The sequence below is a fragment of the Saccostrea cucullata genome, unplaced genomic scaffold (genome assembly GCF_032062105.1).
Source record: "Saccostrea cucullata isolate Sc308-1 unplaced genomic scaffold, CSIRO_AGI_Scuc_v1 ctg2631, whole genome shotgun sequence".
NCBI lineage: Eukaryota > Metazoa > Mollusca > Bivalvia > Ostreida > Ostreidae > Saccostrea > Saccostrea cuccullata.
The window spans coordinates 35,524-63,013 of record NW_026918570.1 but is presented as its reverse complement, the minus strand read 5'-3'; the positions used below and the strand labels follow the sequence as shown (position 1 = coordinate 63,013).

Genomic DNA, 27,490 nt, shown 5'->3' with positions numbered 1-27,490 from the left:
CACTTTACAGAAAAGTCAGCAGGAACCTATAGAATGGTGTTTAGGTCTCTTATGTCTGTAAAAGTGAATTTCCTTGTGCAATAAAAGGTAATATTCTAAATAAATATAAAAACTTTTTGTGTTTCCCGCTTCTTTGATTCGACTCCCCTATCAAACAAGCCGCTGTGCAAAAGTTTGCCAATAAGCAAGTGCATTACTTCATGTTCAACTCAATTAAGAGCGAAATCATAAAAAAAAATTATTAAAATGAGTGAGATATTTCTGTGTAAAATATCCTCATTGATATGTGTTCTTAAGGTGAGGATTTTTAAAAGACCACAATTTTCATGAATGCTCAGGTTTTTCTCCCTTAAAAACTGCATGACTCTTCAGTTCAACAATAATGAAGTTCTTTTCCTTAAGAATACTTTTGTCTATATCGCCTTTCTTTACACATTTTATTAGATATTCATATGATACATTCCTTTATAGCAAACTTTTACCTCCAAAGCATGTAATTTGGATATAATTAAGGTTTTCATTTTCTTTGAAAAGATACAAAAAATTCATATAAAACAATGAAGAGCTAAAATTGGTCTTTCAATGCTGAGGTTATGGTTTAAAAAGGATGACTCAGAGATCTGTAGAATAAAAAGTTTATGTGGCATTGGTCCTTAATTAACAGTGATTTTTTTTTCAATTTATTTTCTTGACAACATCTTACATTAGCATATAGTGATTCTTAGTGAACGGCTTATAAAGGGGTCCTTAGATAGAATGACTGAATAAAATATAATATGGCGGACAAATTCCTTCCGTGAATAACTTTCAGATTTGAATTTAAGATCAATACAATGTACAATTCAATTCCATTTTCTATGAAAAGTAATTTGAAGATAGAAAAGTAAACAATTATCAAAACAATGCATTTTGGAAGCAAGTGAAAAACATCATGGAGGTGAAAGAATCCACCGTCGTCTAACCGCACACGCCGTGTTTTCCTTGTCCTCATTGAACAAACTGGGGAAATGAAGTATATGGAGATAATGATCAGTGTTCAATATCAAAGTCCATAAAACAATACAAATTAGGAGCAGAGCAAACACGGACCTCAAACACATCAGCGGTTGGATCGGGTACCATAGAGGAGTGAGCATCCCCTGCCGACTGGACACAACCGCCGTGTACTCGTTGTCATGATCGGGAAATAGCGGGAAAATCTGTCATCAATTTATTGTATAAATAATGAAATAACAATTAGTATGAAAAACGTCTGTCAGCATTTGACTCAATGATAAATTGTATTTGCTGACAAGGATATTGTATCCTTAGAACTTACGAAATGATGACGACTTTAAACGAGACTGCTGATATTCTTGTTTCATTAAACTTGTTTGTCAATAATTTGCCTCGTTTTAGATATTGTTCATACGTAGAGCATATTCTTGCGTATCAAATCAATTGAGATATAAATACTCCGTATGCAGGTGATGAAAGTATATTGCTGCATAAGTAAGGGAAGTTGACGATAGAAAAGTTTAAGTCATCACGTTTATCATAGAACTTGATATATATTACCATTAACATCTTTTTCAAGGAAATATCCAAGTATGAAACAGGTGTGTCAGACTCTGATAATGAAAAAAAATGGTGAAGTGAAATAGCAAAATAGCAAGCAGTAATCAAGATCACAAGTCCATTGAAATAAAACTCATCCGGGGCGGAGTAAATACTGACCTCTTAATACATCAGAAGGTGAATCAGGTACAATGGAGGAGTGAGCATCCTTTGTCTTTGGTCAAATCCACCGTATTCTTATTAACATGATAGTGTAAATGGAAAAATTTCCTGACAATTTAGTGTGAAAATGATGGTTTAACAATTTGCATGAAATACGTAAGTCAATATTCGAGTTCATGATAGATTGTACGTATTTAAAAAAATATTATATCGCATTGTAAATGTGTCGTCCATAGAATTTTCGAAACTTTGAAAGAGACTGATGATATCCTTGTTTTGTCAGTTTGTGAATAAGTTGCCTCGTTTGTAAAGTTTGTATGTAGAGCAACCTCGTGTGCATCAAATCAACTTGGATATCTTATCACATGATGCAGGTGATAAAGTTATATTGCTACATAAAAAGGAAGTTGATGATAGAAAAGTCATCACGTTTATGATAAAAATATTGTTGTCAGGTAACCAATGATGTCTTCTTATACAGTGGATTAATGTGTTCAGAATATCAATATAATGTAAAAAAAAAATAAAAAATACACGTTCGCAAAGGTTAAATAATACCATTTATTTTCTGTTAATTTGTAATTAAAATAGGAAATTCTCTGCAAATACGATGATCAGTGTCATGCACGCATTATTATAATTATTTCTATGACCACCACTTTACGGTGGAGGGCAGCAAATTAAAAACCTATGCTCTGCACTTAAAATCATTGAAGAGAGGGGGTGACAGGATGACGGTCTAATCCAAAAGAAGAAACAAAACATCCCGCAGTGGGATTCAAATCTGCAACGTAAGTATCAACTTCTTTCTCCACGAGTCCAGTGAAAACTAATCATCACACAATGCCAGTACCTGTGTAAAGTCGAATGATGACCCCTATCGAATATTGACCGGGGGTTCATTTTTCAACGAAAATAATGACCCCCCATCCGTAGAAAAAAAAAGTATTCTTTGTAGAAAAAGAGCCCAAGGGGTTATTATTTTATATGTGTGTCCTTTAAAAAATTAACCCTCCTTGAAAAATGACCCCTTTGAAAATATCCAAAATTTATTAGTTTAAATTGATGCAAAGCATAAAAACGACCGATAAAATATTTCATGTTGGCATTTTAAAGAATTTTCACAACGAATCAAAAAAATAAAAATAAATACATCTACTATGCATGGCACATATCTTCAAATTTCAGTGTGATCAAACGCAGTAAATAAATTCGTGTATGTAAGATAGGGCGTCCTCGAAAGTCAGAGGTTCTGAGTCAGCACGTTACCGTTAGTCAAACGACAACGTTCTGACTCAGGACCCCTGGCTCGCAAGGATGAAAATAAGATAATATCATCAAATACAAGTGCCACAATCATCAAAAATGTCAAATTTAGGGTTTCAAAAAATTCGTTGTGTCATTTGGAAGTGTAATAATTAATGTTTTCGAAACAATATTAACTAAAGCCATTTTTCTTAAAAACTTAGTACAAGTTAGTTATTCTAGGCACTGTTTTTTATATCCGGAAATTAAATACGTTTTGATTCCATGTCTTATTCACGTTCATCTTGGGGAGCGGTTCATGTAAACAACTTTTTAAAAAATTATAAATTAAGAAATATCTACATGTAAGAGGACATTTACAAAACAAAAAACAAAAACAAATTAAAACTCAATAACAAACATTACGACAAATTATAAAGCGAATTTTTAGAACTTTTGTTCGTGACTTTTACGTTTGTTATTCATAAAGAATTATTTCATCGAGTCAATATGAATAAAATAAAGCCTCAATTCCCCATTCGTGCGAGGCGTGATCAAAAAGTTCCCAAACTAACTCTATATCTACAAAACCACTATTTAGATTAGAAAACAATTTGGTACATACATAGCCAAACACATGTTCTATAAATATAGCAAATGCTGAATAATGTTTTGCTCTTTGTTTGTGACGTCACTATGTAAAAATGACGTCACAATGTAGATCACTCCTCATGGCACCTGATCCCACCTCTGATGTTTCGAAGGTCCGTGTTTGCTCTGGTCCCATTTTGTATTGTTTTATGGACTTTGAGATTGAATACTGTTCGTTATCTCCATATCTTTTTTGTAACAAAAATGTTTGTCCCAATCGTACTCGTTCAACGAACGACTGTAAAAACTATGATATATCTTGGAATTTTTTTTCAGTATCATATAATAATTTGCATAAAGTTTAATAAGACAAAAAACTTCCTATAAATTCAATAGAGAGGTTTAGCAAATCAACGTGTACGCGTACTTGTACGTGTGAATTACAAGTTAGAGTTACACGTACAGGTTGTTATTTATTACTTTTGTTGTTTAGCAATTAAAAGGTGTACGTGTACTTGAAAATTTTTGAATGTAAAATTTTTTTTCATTAGAAAATGATAAACATTTGTTAGCTTATAAGCTTTGATTTTACAATCTTTCGAAAATGGCACTAAATTTAAAGATGTTGGCCGCAATTTCGGAAGATGACGACTTATTACTACTGGAAACAATAAAACCCAGTAAATATCAATCTGTACTTCAATTAGAAGAAAATTTCAGACCAACAATGTAAGCATTTATTTCGCTTTGATATCAGAGGTTTTTCGGTGTGCAAATCGCACAGTGTGCAGTGGAATGGAGGGGTTATCCGTTGTAACTAGGCGTCTTGCATATCCTAATCGTTTCGAGGACTTATCCCCGCTATTTGCAATTGGTAGATCAAAATATGAGCTTTCAAACATATTTAACACAGCACTTGGCTTCATATACGACAATTATGTCTTTCTTCTCGATACACTGGACAGACCCTGGTCGTCACATGGTGAGCTTCAAGCCATGGCTACCGCTATTCGGGATAAAAATGCTCCTCTGGAAAACTGCTTGGGTTTCATCGATGGTACCGTTCGACCAATATGTCGTCCAGCGCACAACCAGAGAATAGTTTACAATGGCCATAAACGAGAGCATGGCTTGAAATTTTAAAGTATCATGGCCCCTAATGAAATAATTGCGCACTTTTATTGCCCAGTGGAAGGGAGACGACACGATGCCGGTTAGCTGAGAGAGAGTGGTGTGGAAATCGAAATGCAGAGGAATATGACAACGCCCAACAATGAGGCCTATTGTGTTTTTGGGGATCCAGCATATCCCTTAACGCCATTCATTGTACCACCCTTCAAAGGTGCCTTTCTTTCTGCTAACCAAGCACGTTTTAACAGGCGCATGTCAGCTGTAAGAATTAGTTTGGAGTGGGGGTTTAGGAAACTGTTGAGCCTGTTCGCTTTTCTTGATTACAAGAAAAACCACAAACTCTATCTTCAGCTTGTTGGAAAATACTATAAAGTCACTGCCTTACTAACCAATTTACATACATGTTTGTATGGGAGTGAAACTGGGTCGTTTTCGGGCTGCATCCACCCTCCCTTGAAGAATATTTACATCGTTGACTGTTCTGAAATATTTTCATTCAAATTTGAGACGCAGAGTAGGGCCAAAATAAAAAAAAATACCTTAGTTTCCCCTAACGCGACCAACCCAATTAAATCGCGCCGACTGAAAAGATTTTTTAACTAAGATGATTCAAATATTTTTTTTTATTGTTAACCACGTTTTTTATAAAATACAATTTCATCAAAATCAGTTTTAACAGAACGGCTGACATTGTTCTACTATGATTTACGAGCATTTGTTGGAAACAAAATGACGTTCAGATGTGATTACAGCTATAGGGCATTAGCTCTTCATACAACAATGGCGACGTCTCGATCTTATTCTTTAAGCTAATTGGAATTCTTCACTCTTGATACAGTTCGATAATAAATTTACTGTCCATACGATCACTACCTTAAAAGTAGTTTTACTAGGTATTGGGTAGATGTACTAGAAAAGATTAGTAAATCTAGACTTTAAAAGTAACATTCACTAGGTATCTAAGTATCTATTCGACCCCGCTCTACAACTCACTATATTAGCCGGTAAACAGAAAGATTACTAATCCCGACAAATGCCTTACGAGACACACTAGTTAAAATAAGCTGGTATTTCTTTCAGTGAATAGTTTTGAAATCATGATTCAGCTTCCTGAGACGTCCAGTGTATTTTTCTTTAATTAGGCCCTTGAAGATTGGTTGTTTCTTTGCTTTTATTTGTTAGGACGGCATTTAAACACTTCCCCATTGCTCCAAATTTAGACGTACACAGTACATTTTTGCCATTTAGCAGTGGGGGATCTTTTTTGAGCCAGCATCTTCTGTGACACTGGATATAAGTTTTTATTGTCCCCTTTGAAGGATCGTTCTCAACGTTACTCATTGGGATTTGAAACTGCGATTTAAAATTATCCACTTACTTCTTAACTCCAAAGCAAAATGCTCCAGAACCGCTGTAAATCTCATGGCCCTCAAAAAAGTACTTTGATCGTCTCTAAGCTCTGGAGGCTGATGGAAGGTTTGAAAAAATATACTCGTATGTCTGGTCTTTATGCATTTGAGAATCTTGTCTATTTTATTCAATTTATATAAATGTAATGGCGTGAGATATTTCACAAGTTCAACTAGATAATAGTTGTGAATTTATTAATCATGAATTTTGCTTTTAAACAGCACATGTACGATACTTACCATTTTGTTCACAAATCGCTTTCTTTTGTACTTTTCTCATTTATAAAGGTAATTTTCCATTAAATTTTAGAATGCATTTTCAAAGCTGCTGTCAGATTACAAAATTGTTTACCTACCTACCGACCCAACCTGAGAATATAGGGTCGGGTTAGGGGAAACAAAGATATTTTTAATTCCGGCCTAAAGAAAAATGTACAAAACAATCTTAAGACATGATTTAAGTTTAATTGATATTTGTTTATCGTGTTTTTCAATTTTGATATTTATTGATTAAAATTTGAAATTTTCAATACACAAAAATTATTTTTGATTCAAAGCTTTCTGGAGAAGCTGCAACATTAGAGCACTTTTCCTTTTTTTCAGTATCTACTCTTTCCCTTCTTTCTTCTCTTTCTAATTCAAATCTTTCCCTCTGAAGTTTAAGTTCTCCTCTCAGTTTAAGTTCCTCTTTCTTATATTCGCTTTCTTGGTTAGATTTTGTCTGCAGATACTCCAAAATATTAGTTGTAGAATTTCTTTTTTTTTTCGGAGTTTGGTCACCTTGATCTTTGTCTATATGGATTAAATACCAAGTAGATTTATAAATTTAAAATCAATTCTCTCACTAAAATCAAGGGAAAAATTTTGAAGTGATTTGAATGATTTTTTAAAATTTAATCTTAATTTAATCTTAATAAACAAATTGAATATTAACAACAAATTATAAGAATAGCGTTTTTAAAGCCTACCTTTACTTAAATTTTCAAGAACACGCTTTCTTTTATTCTCTCTTCCTCCTCTTTTAATTCCAATAAGTCGTCTAATAATGTTGTTTTTTTCGTCATATTCTTCAGCAATTCCTAATCTAAGTTTAAAAAAAATATATGATACTTTTCTGAATCTAAAAATCATGTAGGTCTATAGTCAAACATGTAATATATAATTTAAATTAATATATGTTGAACTCGTGTTATAGATCTGCTTTAATGTAATTAATTTCATAAAAAAAAAACATTGTTCAAAATCTCTGCTTGAACGTTATATGTGATCCTTAAATATTAGTTTCTAAACCTCTTTTGACTTTTTAATACTTCCCCCTCTTTAAAAACATTTAAAAGTTACCGCACTGATTATGATTATCTTGATAATGGATATATTATTTTTTTCAACATGCAGCATTGTAATTTCTCTAAGATTATTATACTTGCCCTTCTGAATTTTCCCTATATAAAATTATATAGTTAGATGTACTACCGGCCATACACAATCCATATAAAAAATATATGCAAAGTAAGAAAAAAATCAGATTGGGAATGTGTGATAGTTTTATACTTTTTCTTGCTTTCTGCTTCATTTTTTTCTAAAGTTTTCTAGCAGCAGGTTGGTTCTCTCTCGGACTCGCCGGCCATCTACCGTGAATCCACCCCTGCGAATAGAGTCGCTGATGTATGTCCACTTTGCTCGATCTTTAAACGGCTTTTTTTAGCCAAAATTCTCTATGAAGTAATAAATCATCCTTCTCGGAAAATCTTATTTGTTTCTTACGCTCAGACATGATAGGAAACCGAAAAATAATACAGTAATACTTTTTTATTACTGTGAATTTCAACAACCCTGCCATGCCCCCCGTCCCCGACCAACTATAAATTATAAAAGATGATTTGTGAACGTATATCGTGTATATCGTGTATCACTAATTTGAACAATTTAATGCATAAACATCTAGAGAAAATGTTTTTTTTTAAGTTGTCATAAACTTGATTCATATATGTATGATATGTTGTTGATCTCATTAGATTATACAATTATTGCTATTTTGAGTTAGAATCTAAAGGAGTAAAAAAATTATCGAGCCCAAAGTTCTACTTGAACATTGTTTTTCGATGGTTGAAAATCATCGTACTGATGGAATAATAAAGCAATATTATTTATTACTAATATTATAACCCACCCCACCCCACCCCACCCCCCCCCCCCCCCCCCCCCCCCCCCCCCCCCCCCCCCCCCCCCCCCCCCCCCCCCCCCCCCCCCCCCCCCCCCCCCGGCTTGAAAAGCGGGAGGATACTAGTATATAGTGATCGGGATGTCCATCCGTCTGTTATGCTTTGAGTTTTCCATCTCTTATCCACAACGCCTCTTATATATACCACTGAATGAAATTTAATGAGACTTTCACATGCAGAATACTAGTACATCTTTTTTCAAACTTGCTTTCACTGGGCAACATAAGAAATATCATTTTTAACCATCTGCCTTCCTTCACTCAAACAATCAATCCAATCAATAGAGAGGTTTAGCAAACCAACTTGTACGCGTGCTTGTACGTGTAGCAGGGGATTCCCACCGGAAGTCTGTGTATTACGTCATCATTCTTGTTAATGACGAATTTCTATGCGTTTATCGAAACGTGTAAATCACCGAGTACACGTAAGTACAAACTGGCAGCTTATATTTCTTTATTTGATGTTTATTTGAAAGAAAGATAATGAATTTCGAAAAGTAGAAGATATAATGCGGATGTTGGTAGAAAAAACATTTGTTCTCATTGAAAAAAGTATCTTATTTGTCTGGCACAACATCAATTTATACCTTATTAAGCTCAGGTCAGCATTTTAGCCAATAGGTCTCTTTATTTTTTATTTTTTGGCCCCCTAAAATTTTCAACTTAAATCCACAAAGGGTTCATTATTCTACGGGGTTCATTTTTCTTCACGTGGGGTTTGCAAATTTCAAAGATGACACTTTATTCTTCCGGCAAAAAGGTTATTTCCGCCGTAGAATAATGACCCCGGTCATTATTCTATGGGGATCATTATTCGTCTTTATACCTGCTTTTCTTGTTCTTGTTTCTTGTTTCCAATAAACATTTAACTTAACAAAAACTTTTAACAAATTCTTTTGAAAAATTATATCCAAATATTCGTTTTGAAGTACACATAAATTGTACGAAAAACCTATCATTATTAGGCTGTTTAAAATTAAAACTACGTTTAACGTCACCCGCGCGCGTAGGTTTATGAGAAATTCGTCTGTGAAAAAAACAAACAATTCGGAATTCCGTATGTCTGTTCCGATTTGGTTCTTCAATTAGCGACTGAATTCTGCTTCCCATAGTGACAGAAAATGTGCTTTGATAGCCGCAGTTGAGGCAGTTGGTGTCTTATTAATGAAAACTAGAGAATTAAAGAGTTTGGGACCATAAATGTAAGTAAAATATAAATTATTTTATGATTATATTAATTACAAAGTCTTGTTTGTTGATTTTTTTTGTCAGTCTTCGAATCATATGTACAGACTGACAGTGACAGACTCTCGGTTCGTGATTCTATTGGCTGAACTTTTCATTGTATTTTGGAGAGAATCGAAAAACTTTTTTTACTGAGTGGAAACTGTGTCAAAACCCAAGATTTATATACAGTGAAAAGCATCATTTAAATCTTACTAATATGTTTCATATTAAAAATATTTCTGTAAAAATCAAAAGGAACAGTAATGAGTAAAGTAATTGATTTCTTCATAATTTATGTACCTACAAATAGCTACAATTTTTGGGAAAGATAATATACTTGTCATACTTGTCATAACCATTTGAGCAGGGAGAAGCTTACCGAAGATAGGGCCTTTCAAGTGAAGGAGAGTAAGGAAAGTGGTTGGGGTATTCCAAGATGTGAAGAATCCTGTCTTTTGTGTGGAATTCAAGGTATTAAAGATAATCTAACAGCTATCAGTATGGTCCAAATATTAGTATTCACACTTTCAAAACTTAATGCTAGTAGATCTAGTACTAAGAAAAAATACGACTTAATTCAATTTGAGGATATTTCAACATGAACACTTTTAAATATTGTCATCAATAATTTTGATTGTAGATATTGATCAACTTTTCCCACAAGAAGAAGCATTTGCCTCCAGGGTACCATGGACGTGTGGCAATATAAATCCAAAGGACAACTGAGGCCTAGTTAAAAGCCACTTTCCTGCACATTCAGTCTTAGACTACATTGTTTGCTAACAATAGGACTCAAACTGATTTACATACTAAGGAAAAACTCTGCTAGGGAAATTAATCTTAGGTGTCATATCAATTAAATGCTCTTATTACTTAATTGTAATGTTTTTTAATGTACTGAATAGGTTAATTTGAATAAATTCACAATTGTTTGAAAATTTTGTTTGTTTATTTTTTTCCTCTCTCCCTCGTAGGTTTTGAACTTTAGATGTGACGTTAAACGTAGAATTAACTTTAAACAGCCTTAAATCTGACATGGTGTTTGACAAGGGAAAGAAAATAAACATAAAATAGATCTTTAAATTTAACTTTATTACCTATACCTGTAGATAATAGCACATATTTATTTAAGGAGGATGCAGGAAGATATCATTACATAATACTATGGTTTAACGATAAAAACAATGTTTTTCTACAGCACTATCTATTTTTACATTAATGAGTTGTCAATTACAAAATTATTTGAGAATCACCGAGTGCTTAATTAATTTGAGCTATTAAAGAAAAAAACATTGCGAATAATTATTATAAAATTTTAGAAAATTAATGTTTTCTTGCACAATCCATTTCGTATCCTTACATGAGTAGACTTAATTAACAAGGTAACAAGATGCCCCCATCAGTGGCTTGGGGAACCTAAACAAATTTTCAAAATAGGTACTTTCAATATTGGAAATTTTCTACGTTACAAAATAAGTTTGCAATCAAGGAACTGTGAAGAAGAAAATTATGAACAACTGCAATATTGGTATTTTATTTATTAAATAGCAAATAGCTTGTTTGTATTGATTTTTTTGTTTGTTTTATTTCATTACGTTTGCCATTTGCTTAATGCATTTAGAAGTTAAATATTTAATTATCTCTTCCTATATGGAAATTTTGTTTCACTTTTTATTTTATATGAATTACATTACTTTAGCTATGTTGTAAATTTGTCAAGATTTTTAGGCAAGATAATACTTTCACTATTTGTAATTACGCAGATTTCCTTTCCGATATTGCAAGGTCATAAATGTATATAAAAATGATTATTAATACATTTTGATCGTTTACTCATATCTGTATATTAGATGCATTCTAATAAAGTGTATTAAAGAAATATGTACAAATCTGAAATATGATCCGCAGCTGGATAAGCAGATCACCCTTGACACTATTTAGTAATTACGAAGATTGTTCGAAAAGTTCTTGGACGATGTCGATCTTCGTTATATTTCTCAATAGAAATTTAAAATAAGCTTAAAATACTGTGTAAAAATATTTGTTCTGTTGATGTGTGAAGTTTCATTTAACTTGATTGAATAGAAATTAATTTTAATACTTCATTTTAATATCAGCATATTTTGTACCCGCAGGCATACTAAATGGCGATGTAAAGTCCAAAATATAGTGTCAAGATTTGCTTAAAAATACCATTCTAAATACAATTCAACAGTAAAGTTCCATAATCACTTTTTAAATTTTTTTTCCTATCACTTGAAATTCATTTTTCTAACAATTGTTCTCTATGTATAATTTTATAATTTTCTTTGTCAATGTTTTAATTTATGTTACTACTTAGCTGTGCTTTTACAAGATCAGCAACTCGGAAGCGCTGTGTCTTTCTATGACGTTCCAAATTTTAAAACTTTTTGATTAGATTTTATTAGATAAACCGTTTCTTCATAGATTGTTCTCGTCCGGTGCATAGTCTCTGTCACTTATATACCACCTGTACAATTCATGAACACATGCACGACTTAATTTGGCATAACTTTTGATTCATTTAACATTTCTAGAGTTTATTCAAGATTTTCTGAGTATAACACAAAATTAGATCGTTATCTGCTACTCTGTGACGTTCAACAGCGTCAGCATTTTTGTCGCTCTCAATGAAGACTACTTATTTTCCCATATTGATTTCTTATCAACGAGTCAAAATATTAAGCTTTAATTTGGAATATGAATCAATGTAACAGTTCTTAATTTCAGAGTCTAGGATTTTTTCCGTTCTTGCCCCATTTTACAGAGAAAATTACTACAGACATTGCCATATTTATTTCGTGTGTTGTTTGTGAAGTACTAAATTTTGACCTATGCCGCGATCCGATCTTCGCAGTTTTAATACTGGATAGGTTTGAAATTAATCATGATAATTTATAAAATTTTGATAAATATTTCCATTAAATAAGATAATCAAAAATATTTTTAAAATATCGAATATTTAAATTATAAAACTCTCTCTCTCTCTCTCTCTCTCTCTCTCTCTTTGTGCGCGCGTGTGTGTAAGGGTGTGAGGCTGAGTGTGTGTGTGTGGGTGGAGGGGTCATAAATTTTTATCAATTGATTTTTTGTCATTTGTACATATTTTTACAATATGCCTCGGAGTCCGAAGTTTTAGCAAAGACAATAATGTCCTCAGCAACATGGCATGACCAAATAACTGTTGACCGGTTAATTTCACCGATTCGGCAATATTTTACCAGCCACAGGGTGACCTCAGGAAAAAAAAGAATATCTAGGAAAAAAAGTCTTCTGTCATTCCCTAGCAGTGTTTGTCGTAAAAGTATTATTTTAAACTTATGAGACATACTCCGATATTAACCACGAAATATATATACGATGACCTTGTCAGCAAAAACTATTTATCATTGAATCAAATGAATACTGCCTTTCTTCATTTCAATTATTAGGCCAATTATTTACATACTGCATGATTTGAAAACAGATTTTCCGTTATTTCCCGATCATGACAAGGAGCACACGGCGGGTATGAAAGGTCGACAAGGGATGCTCATTCCTCCATACATGAAGCACCTGATCCACCTCTGATGTTTTTGAGATCTGTGTTTGCTCCGCTCCTGTTTTATATTGTTTTATAGAACTTTTGAGATTGTATACTGTTTGTTATTTCCATGGTTAAATTCAAACCTAACGTAAAGACTTTCAAAAAGTGGGGGGTTTTTTGTTCCTGTTTTTTATTTTTTCAGGTACTTAAATACTAATATGGGAGGAGGACACTAATGATATTTAAATGATGTAATAATAGAAATTTTGTGTATACCGGGTATGTTACGTGTTTAGTAAGCTTACTTAATTAGTTTTTAGCTCACCTGAGCCGAAGGCTCAAGTGAGCTTTTCTGATCAAAATTTGTCCGTCGTCTGTCGTCGTTGGCGTCGTCGATGTCGTAAACTTTTCACATTTTCATTTTCTTCTCAAGAACCACTGGGCCAATTTCAACCAAACTTGCTACAAAGTATCCTTGGGTAAAGGGGATTCAAGTTTGTTCAAATGAAGGGCCACACCCTCTTCCAAGGGAAGATAATTAGGAAATAGTGAAAAATTAAGGTCACTTTTAAAAAATCTTCTTCTCAAGAACCACTGGGCTAAGAAAGATGAAACACATGTTGAAGCATCCTCAGGTAGTGTAGATTCTAGTTTGTACAAATCATGACCCCCGGGGGTAGGGTGGGGCCACATTGGCCGATCAAAGTTTGACATAGGAATATATAGGAAAAATCTTTAAAAATCTTTTTCTCAAGACCACTGGGCCAGGAAAGATGAAACTCATGTGGAATCATCCACTGGTAGTGTAGATTCAAGTTTGTTCAAATCATGACCCCCGGGGGGAGGGTGGGGCCAAAATGGCCGATCAAAGTTTTACATAGGAATGTATAGGAAAAATCTTCTCAAGAACCATTGAGACAGGAAAGATGAAACTCCTGTGGAATCATCCCCAGGTAGTGTAGATTCAAGTTTTTCTAATCATGACCCCCAGGGGTAGGGTGGGGCCACAATGGCCAACCCAAGTTTTACATAGGAGTATACAGGAAAAATCTTTAAAAATCTTTTTCTCAAGACCACTGGGCCAGGAAAGATGAAACTCATGTGGAATCATCCACTGGTAGTGTAGATTCAAGTTTGTTCAAATCATGACCCCCGGGGGGAGGGTGGGGCCAAAATGGCCGATCAAAGTTTTACATAGGAATATATAGGAAAAATCTTCTCAAGAACCATTGAGACAGGAAAGATGAAACTCCTGTGGAATCATCCCCAGGTAGTGTAGATTCAAGTTTGTTCAAGTCATGACCCCCGGGGGTAGGGTGGGGCCACAATGGCCGATCAAAGTTTTACATAGGAATATATAGGAAAAATCTTTAAAAATCTTCTTCTCAAGAACAACTGGACTAGGAAAGATAAGACTCATGTGGAAGCATCCTCAGGTAGTGCAGATTCAAGTTTTTCTAATCATGACCCCCAGGGGTAGGGTGGGGCCACAATGGCCAACCCAAGTTTTACATAGGAGTATATAGGAAAAATCTTTAAAAATCTTTTTCTCAAGACCACTGGGCCAGGAAAGATGAAACTCATGTGGAATCATCCTCAGGTAGTGTAGATTCAAGTTTGTTCAAATCATGACCCCCGGGGGGAGGGTGGGGCCAAAATGGCCGATCAAAGTTTTACATAGGAATATATAGGAAAAATGTTCTCAAGAACCATTGAGACAGGAAAGATGAAACTCCTGTGGAATCATCCCCGGGTAGTGTAGATTCAAGTTTGTTCAAGTCATGACCCCCGAGGAAGGGTGGGGCCAAATGGCCGATAAAAGTTTTACATAGGAATATATAGGGAAACCTTTTAAAATCTTCTTTTCAAGTACTTCAAAGCCACGTTTAGTGATATTTATAGGGAATCATCCTCGGGTAGTGTAGATTCTAGTTTGTTCAAATCATGACCCCAGGGGGGAGTGTGGGGCCACAATGGCCAATCAAAGTTTTACATAGGAATATATAGGAAAAATCTTCTCAAGAACCATTGAGACAGGAAAGATGAAACTCCTGTGGAATCATCCCCAGGTAGTGTAGATTCAAGTTTGTTCAAATCATGACCCCCGGGGGGAGGGTGGGGCCAAAATGGCCGATCAAAGTTTTACATAGGAATATATAGGAAAAATCTTCTCAAGAACCATTGAGACAGGAAAGATGAAACTCCTGTGGAATCATCCCCAGGTAGTGTAGATTCAAGTTTGTTCAAGTCATGACCCCCGAGGTAGGGTGGGGCCAAATGGCCGATAAAAGTTTTACATAGGAATATATAGGGAAACCTTTTAAAATCTTCTTTTCAAGTACTTCAAAGCCACGTTTAGTGATATTTATAGGAAATCATCCTCGGGTAGTGTAGATTCTAGTTTGTTCAAATCATGACCCCAGGGGGGAGGGTGGGGCCACAATGGCCAATCAAAGATTTACATAGGAATATATAGGAAAAATCTTCTCAAGAACCATTGAGACAGGAAAGATGAAACTCCTGTGGAATCATCCCCAGGTAGTGTAGATTCAAGTTTGTTCAAATCATGACCCATGTTTGATCTGATTCATGTTTGATCTGATATGTGCTTTTTCCTAGCCAATTGCTCAGGTGAGCGATGTGGCCCCTGGGCCTCTTGTTTATATATTTTTCTCGCGTATTTGATTTGTTCTCTGGTGTTAAATGTCTATAAAAGGTTTATAAAGTCCTACAAATATACAGTACCTCTGCAGTAAAATCAATTTCAAATTGCAAGACATTCACAAAGTTATTATGCAGTTAACAATACTTCTACGATACTATCATCTATAATTAAAAGTTTAAATTCAAACCTTTTCTGCATAGCTTCCGTATAGAATATTACAAATAAATGATTACATTATGTAAAATCCTATACAGGCCAATTGAAAAGTCAAAAGTTTTCGGTTCTGTTGAGACAGCTATGCCTTGTTTGAATAACGGAATTGAATTAGTCATTTATAGTTTATTAAAACATCTGAAATTGAAGAAAACATAAAACAAAGCAATATGACGACAGTATTAACGAGTACTTGGAACTACCGTATCTAATGGTAACAAAACATAGAACAATAACTACAATATTCTATAATATGAAATCAATACACATTTGTATTGAAGGATATTAATCGAAATTCAGAAAAAAAGACTGACTATTTCAACTCTGTAAACACAAAATAATCCTAAAATATGTTCATACAGACAAGCTTTAAGGTAATGGAGGGAAGTAACAGACTTTATAATAATCCCTGTTCATTCATGCTAATATTTTGTAGAATTTTTTGAGACAATAGAAAAGGCAGGGAGTAAAATTGCTTGAAAGAGAAGGATATTGTATAAGGTTATAAAAGGCGTGGACAAAGATGTTAAATTTAGAAGTGTATTATGTGGATACAGTCAAGGGCACAGAATGTAAATCTGAATAAATAGCACTACAGTATTGTTCTTTGCTGAAAACACATTTTACATTTCAAGATATGAAAATAACACGCTATTGAACAAAACAAAATATTATTTACATATGGCTATAAAGGTAAAATACTATTCTATAACATTTCACATTCTAAGATTCGATTTCTTGATTATCTAATATTATGAAAATTAGACAAAAACAATGCAAAACAATTGTTTAAATGGGATCACATTCTAATCATTTGAATCCAAAAGCGATAATCAAACAGTATTTACTAATATCAGAGATTGTTTTCGTTTCTTAGATATCAGCCTTCTGTCAATGGAAAATAAACAATAAGATTCCTATATAAGCAAAGAAGAAAAAAGATAGAAAAGACGGGGATTTTAGGGAACCTCGTATATAAGATATACACTGTTCATTTAATCATACATAAATAATCATCGTGTCAACAGTTTTCTCCTTGTCTAAAATATTTTCATTGTAATTTTTTCGGCCCGTCTTGAAAAAAAATCTACGAGTGAAAACAAGATTTCAGTCACCTATTTTCTAATCAAATTGTACTTTCCATGAAAATGTTCTAATTAAAAAAAATATCCACAAGAATAGATATAATTTTTAGGGTGTTTGTACTACTGATTATTGTTATTATGTATATTGTAAAATTATGTAAGAGCAAATGTTTATTTGTTGGCCGACATGAGTGTCAAAGAGGTGCACAAGTTTATGATACACATGTGCAAGAACCTAAATGTCTATTAGTTTCAAATAAGCTAATGATCGACGTTAATTTGTTCTCTTTATTGACCGGCTTTTACAGAGCACGTAAATTTAAGGGCCGTGCTTGATAATTTTAAACATCTTTCACGATCAATAAAACTAATAGATGTATTTTATTTAAGTTTCTGTATGCAAAAAGTTGTGTCATTTCGCATCAGTAAGAAGAAGAGGAAAATACTGATTTGTGTGTGACATATTGCGGTATCAATATACCAGGAAATATTCTGACTATATATAAGAGATTTATTCCAATTGTCCTGAACAGTACTTGAATAAAACTTGATTCTTTTAGCGGAAATACAATGAAGCTACCCAGTGTAGGACAATTTATATACGTCTTCCTTTTTCGGTATACGAATCCAGAAGTCATCACAACTCATTTTTCTTACCGAGGATCCACTCCAGAAACAGCCCAAGCATGTGTTATAAAAAATTTTACTTTGCCCGGTGGATCGGGACATTTATGTGCCCCCTATTGTCACAATGATTTTCTTTGTAACGCATATGACATTTGTTTTCTCGAGGGGCAACATGTGTGTCGGCTCCGCTATGAAAAAATGGCATGGTTTCCTTATTCTACTCCAGGTTGTGCCTATTTTGAACTGGTTCAGGTAAGTGTCTTAATTAAGTTCATCCTAATCACTAAATGTATTTAATCACAATTATGTTTTGTTATATAATACTTGTGTTAAGACTTTATATGGCGTAAAGCATATAATATTATCTATCAACTATTTTACATCTAAACATTTGTAATTTAAGAAAATGTATTACTTTTACAACATAAACAAATGGAATTAAATATGCAGTGTTGCAACCGCTATTTAAATACCGACCACTATTGAAAGAATTATTTCAAATGTGGTTGAGTGCATTTCAATACCAAACATGGGTTGCAACCAATACTGAAATAATGTTCACTTTTAAAATAGTAATTAAAAGCAGATTTTAATAGTAATTAAAACAGATTTCAAAAGTGATTCTGAGTTTTAGGACTTCATATATTAAGAAGTTGTGATGTTTGTGAGATCAATATGAGACCCTGGAATACTGCTAACAAATACCACTAAGTGATATAAAAATATTTTGTATATCTTAATTAGAAATAGTAGTAAAAAGTCTGTACTATGTCGTGTCCAGAGTTAAATGTCGTATTGTTAAGCAATATTTTCGGTAAGGGGCATATTGAATTTTTTTTACTTTTAATTGTCTCCATAAAAATAGACTTTTAGGTTCTGAAAGCTGTAATTTTCTGAAACCTAATACTTTAAGGAATTGAACAAAATGTACTGGGTCATTTGTCAATTTTCTTATTTCTGCGTCACAGTGTCTCTTTAATAGATAAGTTATTTTTGATAAGTCTTGCAATGTGGTTAAGATATAGGGTTAATTATCAACAAATATCAAAATAATAATCAAAATCAATTTTGAAATCTATATTTCAATGAATATTGAAACTATATGTCAATCAGTATTGAAAACTATTATTTCAATCACTGTTGAAAACTATATTTCAATCACTATTGAAAACTATATTTCAAACACTATATTTATTTCTATAATGAACATTATTTCAATTGTGGTTGCAACCTATGTTTGGTTTTGAAATGCAGTCAACCACTTTTGAAATAAGTATTTCAATATTGGTCATATTTCAATAGTGGTTGCAACAATGCAGTGGTGTAAGAGAAGTTGTAGATAAGAGATGGGTACCCCAAGGCGTGACGGACGGACGTACAGATAGACGTACAGACAGCTAGACGGAAGCATGGACGGCCGACTCCATCACTATTTACTAGTGTTGGCTAATCAGATGTATTTAGTACTAGTACTTGCTTAATCTTCCGATCGAGTACCCGGTTACTCGGATTTGCATTTTTTGTTATTATTAAGGACATATGATACAAACAAATTTTTTCTTTGAAAAGGATTTGATATCATGTCACAAGTTTAGAAAAGTGGATGGTTCGTAGAAATTTTTCTCCTGAGAACTGGAATATGAAAAAGACTTGGAAAATATTAGTAATATTTCAATGAAAAAAACAAATATAGACAAATCACATTCAGTAAAGGTTTACAGGTGAAAACAAATTTCAGAATATGTTAACATGGTGCTAAAAGTGTAATATAAACATAAGAAAAATATACCAAGCCAGGTGAACTTTATTAGGGAAAGCAAAATGGTAAAAATCAGCCTATGTGATATTGCTAATTTTTTGTCATTTTGATCTTCCTCTTAAAATTCACCAGGCTTGGTATATTTTTTCTAAAGTTTATATTACACTTTTAGCGCCAAGATAACATATTCTGAAATTTGTTTTCACCTGTAAACCTTTACTGAAGGTGATTTGTCTATATTTGTTTTTTTATTGAAGTATTACTATAATTTTCGAAGTCTATTTCACTTTCCAGTTCTTTGGAGAAAAAATTCTAAGAACCATCCACTTTTCTAAACTTGTGACATGATATTGAATCTTTTTCAAAGAGAAAATTTGTTTGTACATGTATTATCTGTCTTTTATCTCATCCTTTTACATATTGATAGAAATAGATAATAATTGTTACATATATGAACTTTATTTACAAAAACAAACCCCAAAACAAATCATCTTCGATGAATTTTTATTTTAAATGTCACTTGAAACGGGGAATTTGTTTTTGTTTAAGTAAATAATTTTATCGACACCTGAAAAAGATATTTTTGCGATTGAGGTGAATTAACATAACCTGTAACACTTTGCAATTTTTGTTATTTTTGTTGAGTTTCATGCAAGTCACTGGTTAACGAATTATTCTTCAATTTCGGTGATTTAACATAACGGGATATGTGTAGTCCCACCCGTATATATTCAACAACTCTGATTCACATAAAATGGAATTTGACAGATATCGAATCAGCCGTTCTTTAACAATATTTCCACTCTTTAGATGTTTGCGGCAGCATCTTGTTAAAGTATGTTCCTCTGACTAGCACTGGTCTAAATGAGGTGATAATAACTCAGGTCTTCAAAATATGTACCCCCTGGCAATTAAAGCCACCAATTAAACTAATCAAAACATATCGATCCTATTTGTGAGCCACTAGAGCAAGCCTAACGGTTGTTAAATTAGGGAAATGTGTCAATATATATTTACAAATAACATAAAGATTATTGTATACGTAATTACTATGAAAATGTATTTTTCCGAGCAACCAAATAGCAGTTTTACTAACCGATACTCGCATATTTCGACGGTTTACAGACTAGTTGTCGGCGGGGACATATGTAATTAAAAATAAATTCGTAAAAAAGACAGTTTTTAACATTTTAAATCAAACTTGAACCTTGAATCAAAATTTAAAAGCAAGTATAAATAATCTCTATTATGAATGTATTGATGAAAAATGTCAGCTCTAAAACATTTTTTTTATTTCTCTTGTATTAGGAACTCGCCTGCCCTGGGGGATTCTTTTTACGTTCTAAAGGAGTCTGCAAAAACAGTAAGTAAACATTGAAAGAACAATAACCATAAATTGTGATTGGGACTCAATATATAACTCGACATACATGTACATGTATTCAATTAATATGCATTTGCTTCAAAGGGAGATATAAAGTAGAATTCTCTAATTCTAATAAATTTTTGTCAAGACGTGTCGTTTTACTAACCACAGTTCCCCCTTTTCCGTTAAAATCATTTTCATATGCATATAGGTCACATTATGGATGTTAAGTTGTATTTGATAAACAGATTCAAAGGGTGCAGGAATAGGGGCAATGGGCGCCGAAGATTTCAACATCCGCACGAAACTGTACATAACAAAATCATTCATTCAATATCAAGAAATATTTCTTTAAACTGACAAAATTAATAAGTACGAATAAAGGTAAGAGAATTCAGAAAATTGCTAAAAATATTTTTCCCTTCATTTCTATATAATTTTGTATGGTTATTTTCCTCAGTCAATGAATATCTCAATTTTCTTCCAGATAACCTGGCCTTATATAGCCCTGTTATGATGAGCTCTGTTTTTCCCTATGGCAGCCATGGTAACGGTAGCCTCGCAGTGAATGGAGAAGTGAGACCTGACGACAATGAGTGCACTCATACTAACAGTGAATCTCAGCCTTGGCTGACAGTAGATCTCCTCGACATGTTTTATGTCCGACGGGTCGTATTTGTAAACAGACAAAGTTCGGGTATTTTGTTTTTGTTATACATGTATCCCCTCCCTCAAAATTGTTACAATTAACGTAAGATCCAACCAACTGCCGATAGATGGCTAATAATGTAACCAAAAGTTAGATAATACGTGCATAAGTCTTTCAATCGACAAAGTTCTAATAATCATATTGATTTTCAAACTCACAATTTTGTAGTTTAAATAAAAGCTGCTTCTAGCTCATGACGGACAAAAAATTTCATTTGAACAAGGAGAAAAATCTTTTGAATAAAATTTCTGCTGAAGTGATAAATGTTCAAAAAGTTGAAGTTACTTAATTTAGATTAGCACCACGTTCCATTTGTACGACGGCGTATTCGTGCCATTTTAACAATGTAGAATTTTTTTTATTAAATCGTTTGTACGATTTACTAAATCGTTTGTACGATTTACTAAATCGTTTGTACGATTTACTAAATCGTTTGTACGATTTACTAAATCGTTTGTACGATTTAACAATTCGTTTGTACAATTTAGTAAATCGTTTGTACGATTTAATAAATCGTTTGTACGATTTAATAAATCGTTTGTACGATTTAATAAATCGTTTGTACGATTTACTAAATTAAATCGTACAAACGATTTATTAAATTGTACAAACGATTTATTAAATCGTACAAACGATTTATTAAATTGTACAAACGATTTATTAAATCGTACAAACGATTTACTAAATCGTACAAACGATTTATTAAATCGTACAAACGATTTACTAAATCGTACAAACGATTTACTAAATCGTACAAACGATTAAGTAAATCGTACAAACGATTTACTAAATCGTACAAACGATTTATTAAATCGTACAAACGATTTAAAAACAATATTTCTACATTGTTTAAATGGCACGAATACGCCGTCGTACATTTGGGCTTTGCTTTTTCTTTTTTTTTTTTTTTTTTTGTTTTTTTTTTTTTTTTTGTTTTTTTTTTGTTTTTTTTGTTTTGTTTTTTTTTTTTGGTTACTTTATGAAGCCAGAAAAATTGATATTTATGCCATATGTACGTATTTAACTAAAAATTCTTGTAATGTGAAATGATTTTTGAGGAAATAGAAAATTTTTTAGTTATGATAATAAATTAAATAATTATGCTTTTCATGTTCTTTGAATATTAGAATCTAAGCCAGTCAAATACGACATTATTAACAGATAACATTTAAATAAAAAAAAAATTGCAAACGTCAATGATAGTTTTTTCGGTCTGTTTAGAGTGGCGTTTGCACGATTTGAATGTGACCGTGGGAACAACTAACATGACCTTCCCCTGTTTCTGTGGATTTTTTTACGGTCCAGGAACGTCCCACCAGAGAGTGGAGTTGACTTGTGAAGAAAATTGTACAGGGCGCTTCGTACGTCTACAAATTACCTCCTCTGATCCAGAGATTTTACAGCTTTGTGAAGTTGAAATCTACAGTGATTGTGATATCTAATCTCTTGTTACTCATCTACAGGGAAATAATACCTATGTACATTTATACATCTGTTTAATAAACCAAAAATATCAACGTCTGTTTAAAGCTTATAATAAATCAAATTGTTCATGTATTATGAGTGTTATGTTTTCACTTGATTATAATAAAGTTGATTATCGTATATATATTCTATATTTTATTATTCGCCACAACGGTATCCGATCTGTTTGTGGATGTCTTAAAATGTTCTTATGGGGATAAGTGTTGTTTATTTTTTTAAAATATTCTTTAATTGTTGACATTCAATGATATTCATTCATTTTTCTTCAATATTTCATAAAATGTCAACTTTATAATAAGGTTTCCATAAACATACAGTAAGGTTAGAGACAAAAAAAAAATAAATCCTATGTTTTTAATTTTATTATCCAATATCAAAGAACTTGAGGCATATATGAATCGATTGTCTACTTGGCATTTTTTTTTTTACAAATCCTATCCAACCCAGACATGATTAGTGCCTTCTATTTTTTGTTACCCTGGTACAAAGTTAATACTATTTTTCAGGACTATTGTATGCTAAACAGGTTTGTCAGGCTGAGGAAATGAAAACGTGCATTTTGATAAAATTTGTCGCAAGAAAGACCACAAAATATATTTGAGTATGCATTCAGCGAAACGTAGATATATGTGTCTTTATTATGATCAACAGTAAGTTCGCGGAATGTCACTTTTATTTTCACAAAAACTTTTTCTTGTATTTTTTAAAACCATTATTTGCTCTTAAATACTGAAACTGATGAAGAATTCGGTTTATGTGAACCTGAAGCACATTTGCAGCTCATGTTAAATAATAAAGAGGGAGTGTGTGTGAATAGAGCATTTATTACAAATGCCAAATGAGATTACAGATTTTACAATTTCAGAATGCAGCAGAAAATGGGGCCCAAAAATATCCCACACCTTATACAAAAGAAAACAAGTACATATATTTTTTACAACAATAACAATAGGCACCTTATACAAAAGAAACTATTACATATATTTTCTTCAATAACAATAGTAATGAAGGATTGGAGGGGTAGGGGTTCGGTAAAATTTGTAAAACACATTTTCGGACCCCCAAGTAATTTTGATAAGGATAAGGCTACTAGAGAACACCAAACACGTAACGTAAGAATATCTGTTTAACGAACGGTAAACTTGTTTACTTAATTTGTGATTACCTGTGTAACTGACGAATTGTACGGACGAATTACACCTATAGAAAAATTAAAATTATTTGTCAATTTGATAAACTTGTATAATCGCTTTGGTGTTCCATGTACCAATATGATATAAATATATGAATATGTTCAAGTGTGTTTTTATTGATTTCTTCTAGTTTACATATAATAAATAAAAATTAATCCACATTATATTAAAGCATTGGCAGACCAGAGGGGGGTTCCGGGGGTTTGAACCCCCACTTATTTTTGTACAGAGACAGAGAGAGAAGCTTTTCTGTGATAGATATTTATATGTCTAATTATTTGAAAAATAAAAATAAATCGCTGTCCTTTCTGCTCGCTAGATCTGTAGATTTTTGCGTATTTACTTTCCTCCGTGTACCTTCACAATCCCGTCTAAGGGCTCCGAACATCCACAAGTAACATGCAAGGAAAATTCCAGCAAACTCTGGCTATACCATTTCTGGACCATCTTCAGAAGTAACTAACTTTTAGAAGTATGCATATTGAATATTTTTAATCAATACAGAAAATGTTAAAACGTTCCTGTAGTATGCAGAAGGAGGGGGCTCAATTTTTCTGAGAATAATCTTTTGCTGCAGTTTTAAATAATATTTTGTTTTGGAAGCTCCCTCCACATCTTTTGTTGCTGGTAAATACGCAGATTCAATATTGAAAGTAATGTACCGAACAGAACAGTGACACGAAGCCCCCCTCTAACCCCTTCCAATTTCAAAAAGTGGTGTATAGGTTTTTTGTTTATGTTTGTCTGTTTTTTGCTTGTCAAATGTTTTTGGACCCCCCCCCCCTCTTATAAATGAAGCTACAGACATGAAGTGGCCATGGTGTGATTCTATGCATGAGTGCTGGGTACACCGACCTGGACCACCCCCCCCCTTTCAAAAATTGCTGGATCCGCCCATGTTAAAGGATGACCTTTGTTAATTACGATAATGTCTTATATATTGTCAACAAAATTCACAAAAATGAGCTAAACATAGTTCCACAGTCGATAAACTAGGTTTATCGGTTGTAAACAATAGTTTCAGAACCGTAAACTATACTTAACACTGAAAACAATTATTTGCAGTTGCAAAACATGGATTATCTGATATATACAGTTTCAAGATTTGTAAACTATGGTTTACAGTTCTTAACTATAGTTCAAGATTTGATTAATATAGTTTCACGATTTGCGAAACTATGATTAACAACTATTGACTATAGTACACGATTGTAAATTATAGTTTACAGACGTGAATCTGGGTTTATCAACAAAATCTATAGACCGGTATATTATTAATGTTTTCTTACAGACAGATAAACTAAGATTAGCATTCGTAAACTATAGTTAACAACTTTTAAATATAGTTTTACAGATGCAAACTATAGTTACCAAATTGTTAACTATAGTTTTACAGATGAAAACTATAGGTAAAGAGTTGTTAACTATTATAGTTTATGGTTTTTAAACTATAGTTTACAGTTGATAAATCTAGTATATCAAGTGAGAAACTATGTTTAGCTCGTTTTTGTGAATTTGGCGTGCCATACTTATAGGTTGTAACAATTATCAATCGACGCTTTGCAAGAGCTGAGAACAATTTAACAATAAATGCAAGTTCCCATCTAGGGTGCCCATAAAAGAAACCCGACATAAAAAATAATAACTCGATATTGGTCGTTTAAATCTAAATAGAAAGTGAAAAAATATGTTCCAGCAGTTTAACTATCTAAATATTCATTCAGCGGCGGATTCAGGAATTTCAAAACGTCAGTGGGGGCGCAGTAGAAGACTAGGAAGTCTGGGGCTGCATTAAAGCCCCCAGTGGGTCCAGGAAAAATCCCTGATGGGGATCCAAGGGCGCGATCAATGGGCGAAGCCCACCGGAAACTGAGGATCTCTATATAGAGGTGTTTTCCTGTTGATTTTAAGATAATACAAACAAAATTAGAAAATCAAATGGGGGAGGAGGAGCACGCCCGGCGCGCCGGTGCTGGATCCGCCTTTGAAATAATTACAAAATAAATATAAAGCGAGTGATGGTATTTATAAACTAATTGTCATCTCCCTCGGGAGATGACACATTAAGATTGTATGCCGGAAGTGAAGTCCTAATGTAAGCCTCCATTAATTTATCGGGAATCCTCGATGTTTTACAATATCTACACAAGGAGTTCCAAGTAGCCTGTAAACTGGTTTTCTATTAGAACTAGCGTAGAAGTGTGTGATCTACTTTCGGTTTAGGCCTATTTGAAAGCCAAGGAAACTTTAGAAAAGAAGTACGATGCTTATTGTCATCTCTCACGAGAGACGACACATTAAAGTTTGATTTCCTGATGTGAAGTCCCAGTGTAAGCAGCTATTTTTCAGTCTGCAATCCTCGGCTGACTCCACTACGCTACATTCAAAAAGTGCGAGGCCACCCGAAGATCACCGACTGCTCAGTTTGACGCGATGATGCGATTTTCTAAATCAGAAAACAAGCTGCAAAGAAATCATACAGAGACCAACACACACAATCGCCTGAATAATTGTGTTTTCCAAAATATACACTGTATGTTTTTTATATGTGACTTAGTCTTCTTGGCTATTAATTAAATGATGACCAGAACTCGATAGAATCTTCTAACTAGGTCGCGTGTGTAAAGATCCTCTGCAGCCGAGGCGTGGATCCAAGAATTCACAGAAAAACAACATCAAATAAAAACATTCACATAAGTAATCGCATTACTGACTAATAGGAATTGATGGTGAAAACTTCAATTTTTTGGTACATTAGTCATTCTATAACGCGGTGTCATTTTTTTTTTAAATAATACAAGTCTGAATATAAAATCAAATTCATTGAGAAATTAAAAGCACAAGTTAGAAGCGGATACATTAATGTCTATAAAAAAAAACTACAGACATTGAATGAAAGATCACAAAGAATGGTTATGAGTATTTTCTTGCATGTATTATCTATTCTTTTTAAGGATTTATCATGATTAAAGAACTTGCAATCATTTTCTTTATGCAGTTTTAATTGCATAAATGTCAAAAACATCTTTAATTCACCCCTCCTATATTATTGAAATGAAGACCAAATTATAATACATAATAGTTTACATATGTTTAGTTTGCAGATATAAAGTTTACTAAAACACAAAAAAATATACGCACTGCATGTGAATTTGGACGGCCACTAATGGCACAATACTGTATATTACGAAAACAGCCGTAAGTTCGGGGTTGGCAAATGAGAACTTTTCTCTGATAATTTGTAAATGCTTGATTTTAGCTGATAGCATTTAAATGTTATTACTTACTTATGCTTAAA

At 33.1% G+C, this 27,490-nt stretch overlaps 1 protein-coding gene, 1 long non-coding RNA gene and 1 pseudogene across 2 annotated transcripts; 2 read left to right on the top strand and 1 right to left on the bottom strand.

Moving 5' to 3' along the window:
* Positions 1 to 6,635: 6,635 nt before the first annotated feature.
* LOC134267962 (chromatin assembly factor 1 subunit A-A-like) lies at positions 6,636 to 7,869 on the bottom strand (annotated as a pseudogene).
* Positions 7,870 to 9,408: 1,539 nt separating this feature from the next.
* LOC134267954 (uncharacterized) lies at positions 9,409 to 10,492 on the top strand. Its single transcript, XR_009992259.1, has 3 exons — positions 9,409 to 9,518; positions 9,911 to 10,014; positions 10,184 to 10,492. It is a non-coding gene; the product is annotated as an uncharacterized LOC134267954 (long non-coding RNA).
* Positions 10,493 to 17,522: 7,030 nt separating this feature from the next.
* Positions 17,523 to 23,067, top strand: LOC134267945 (uncharacterized). The gene is made up of 4 exons (XM_062750156.1): positions 17,523 to 17,932; positions 20,748 to 20,802; positions 21,293 to 21,502; positions 22,736 to 23,067. The coding sequence occupies exons 1-4, from the start codon at positions 17,624 to 17,626 to the stop codon at positions 22,954 to 22,956; spliced, it is 795 nt and encodes a 264-aa protein (XP_062606140.1). The 5' UTR covers positions 17,523 to 17,623; the 3' UTR covers positions 22,957 to 23,067.
* The last annotated feature ends 4,423 nt before the right edge of the window (positions 23,068 to 27,490 follow it).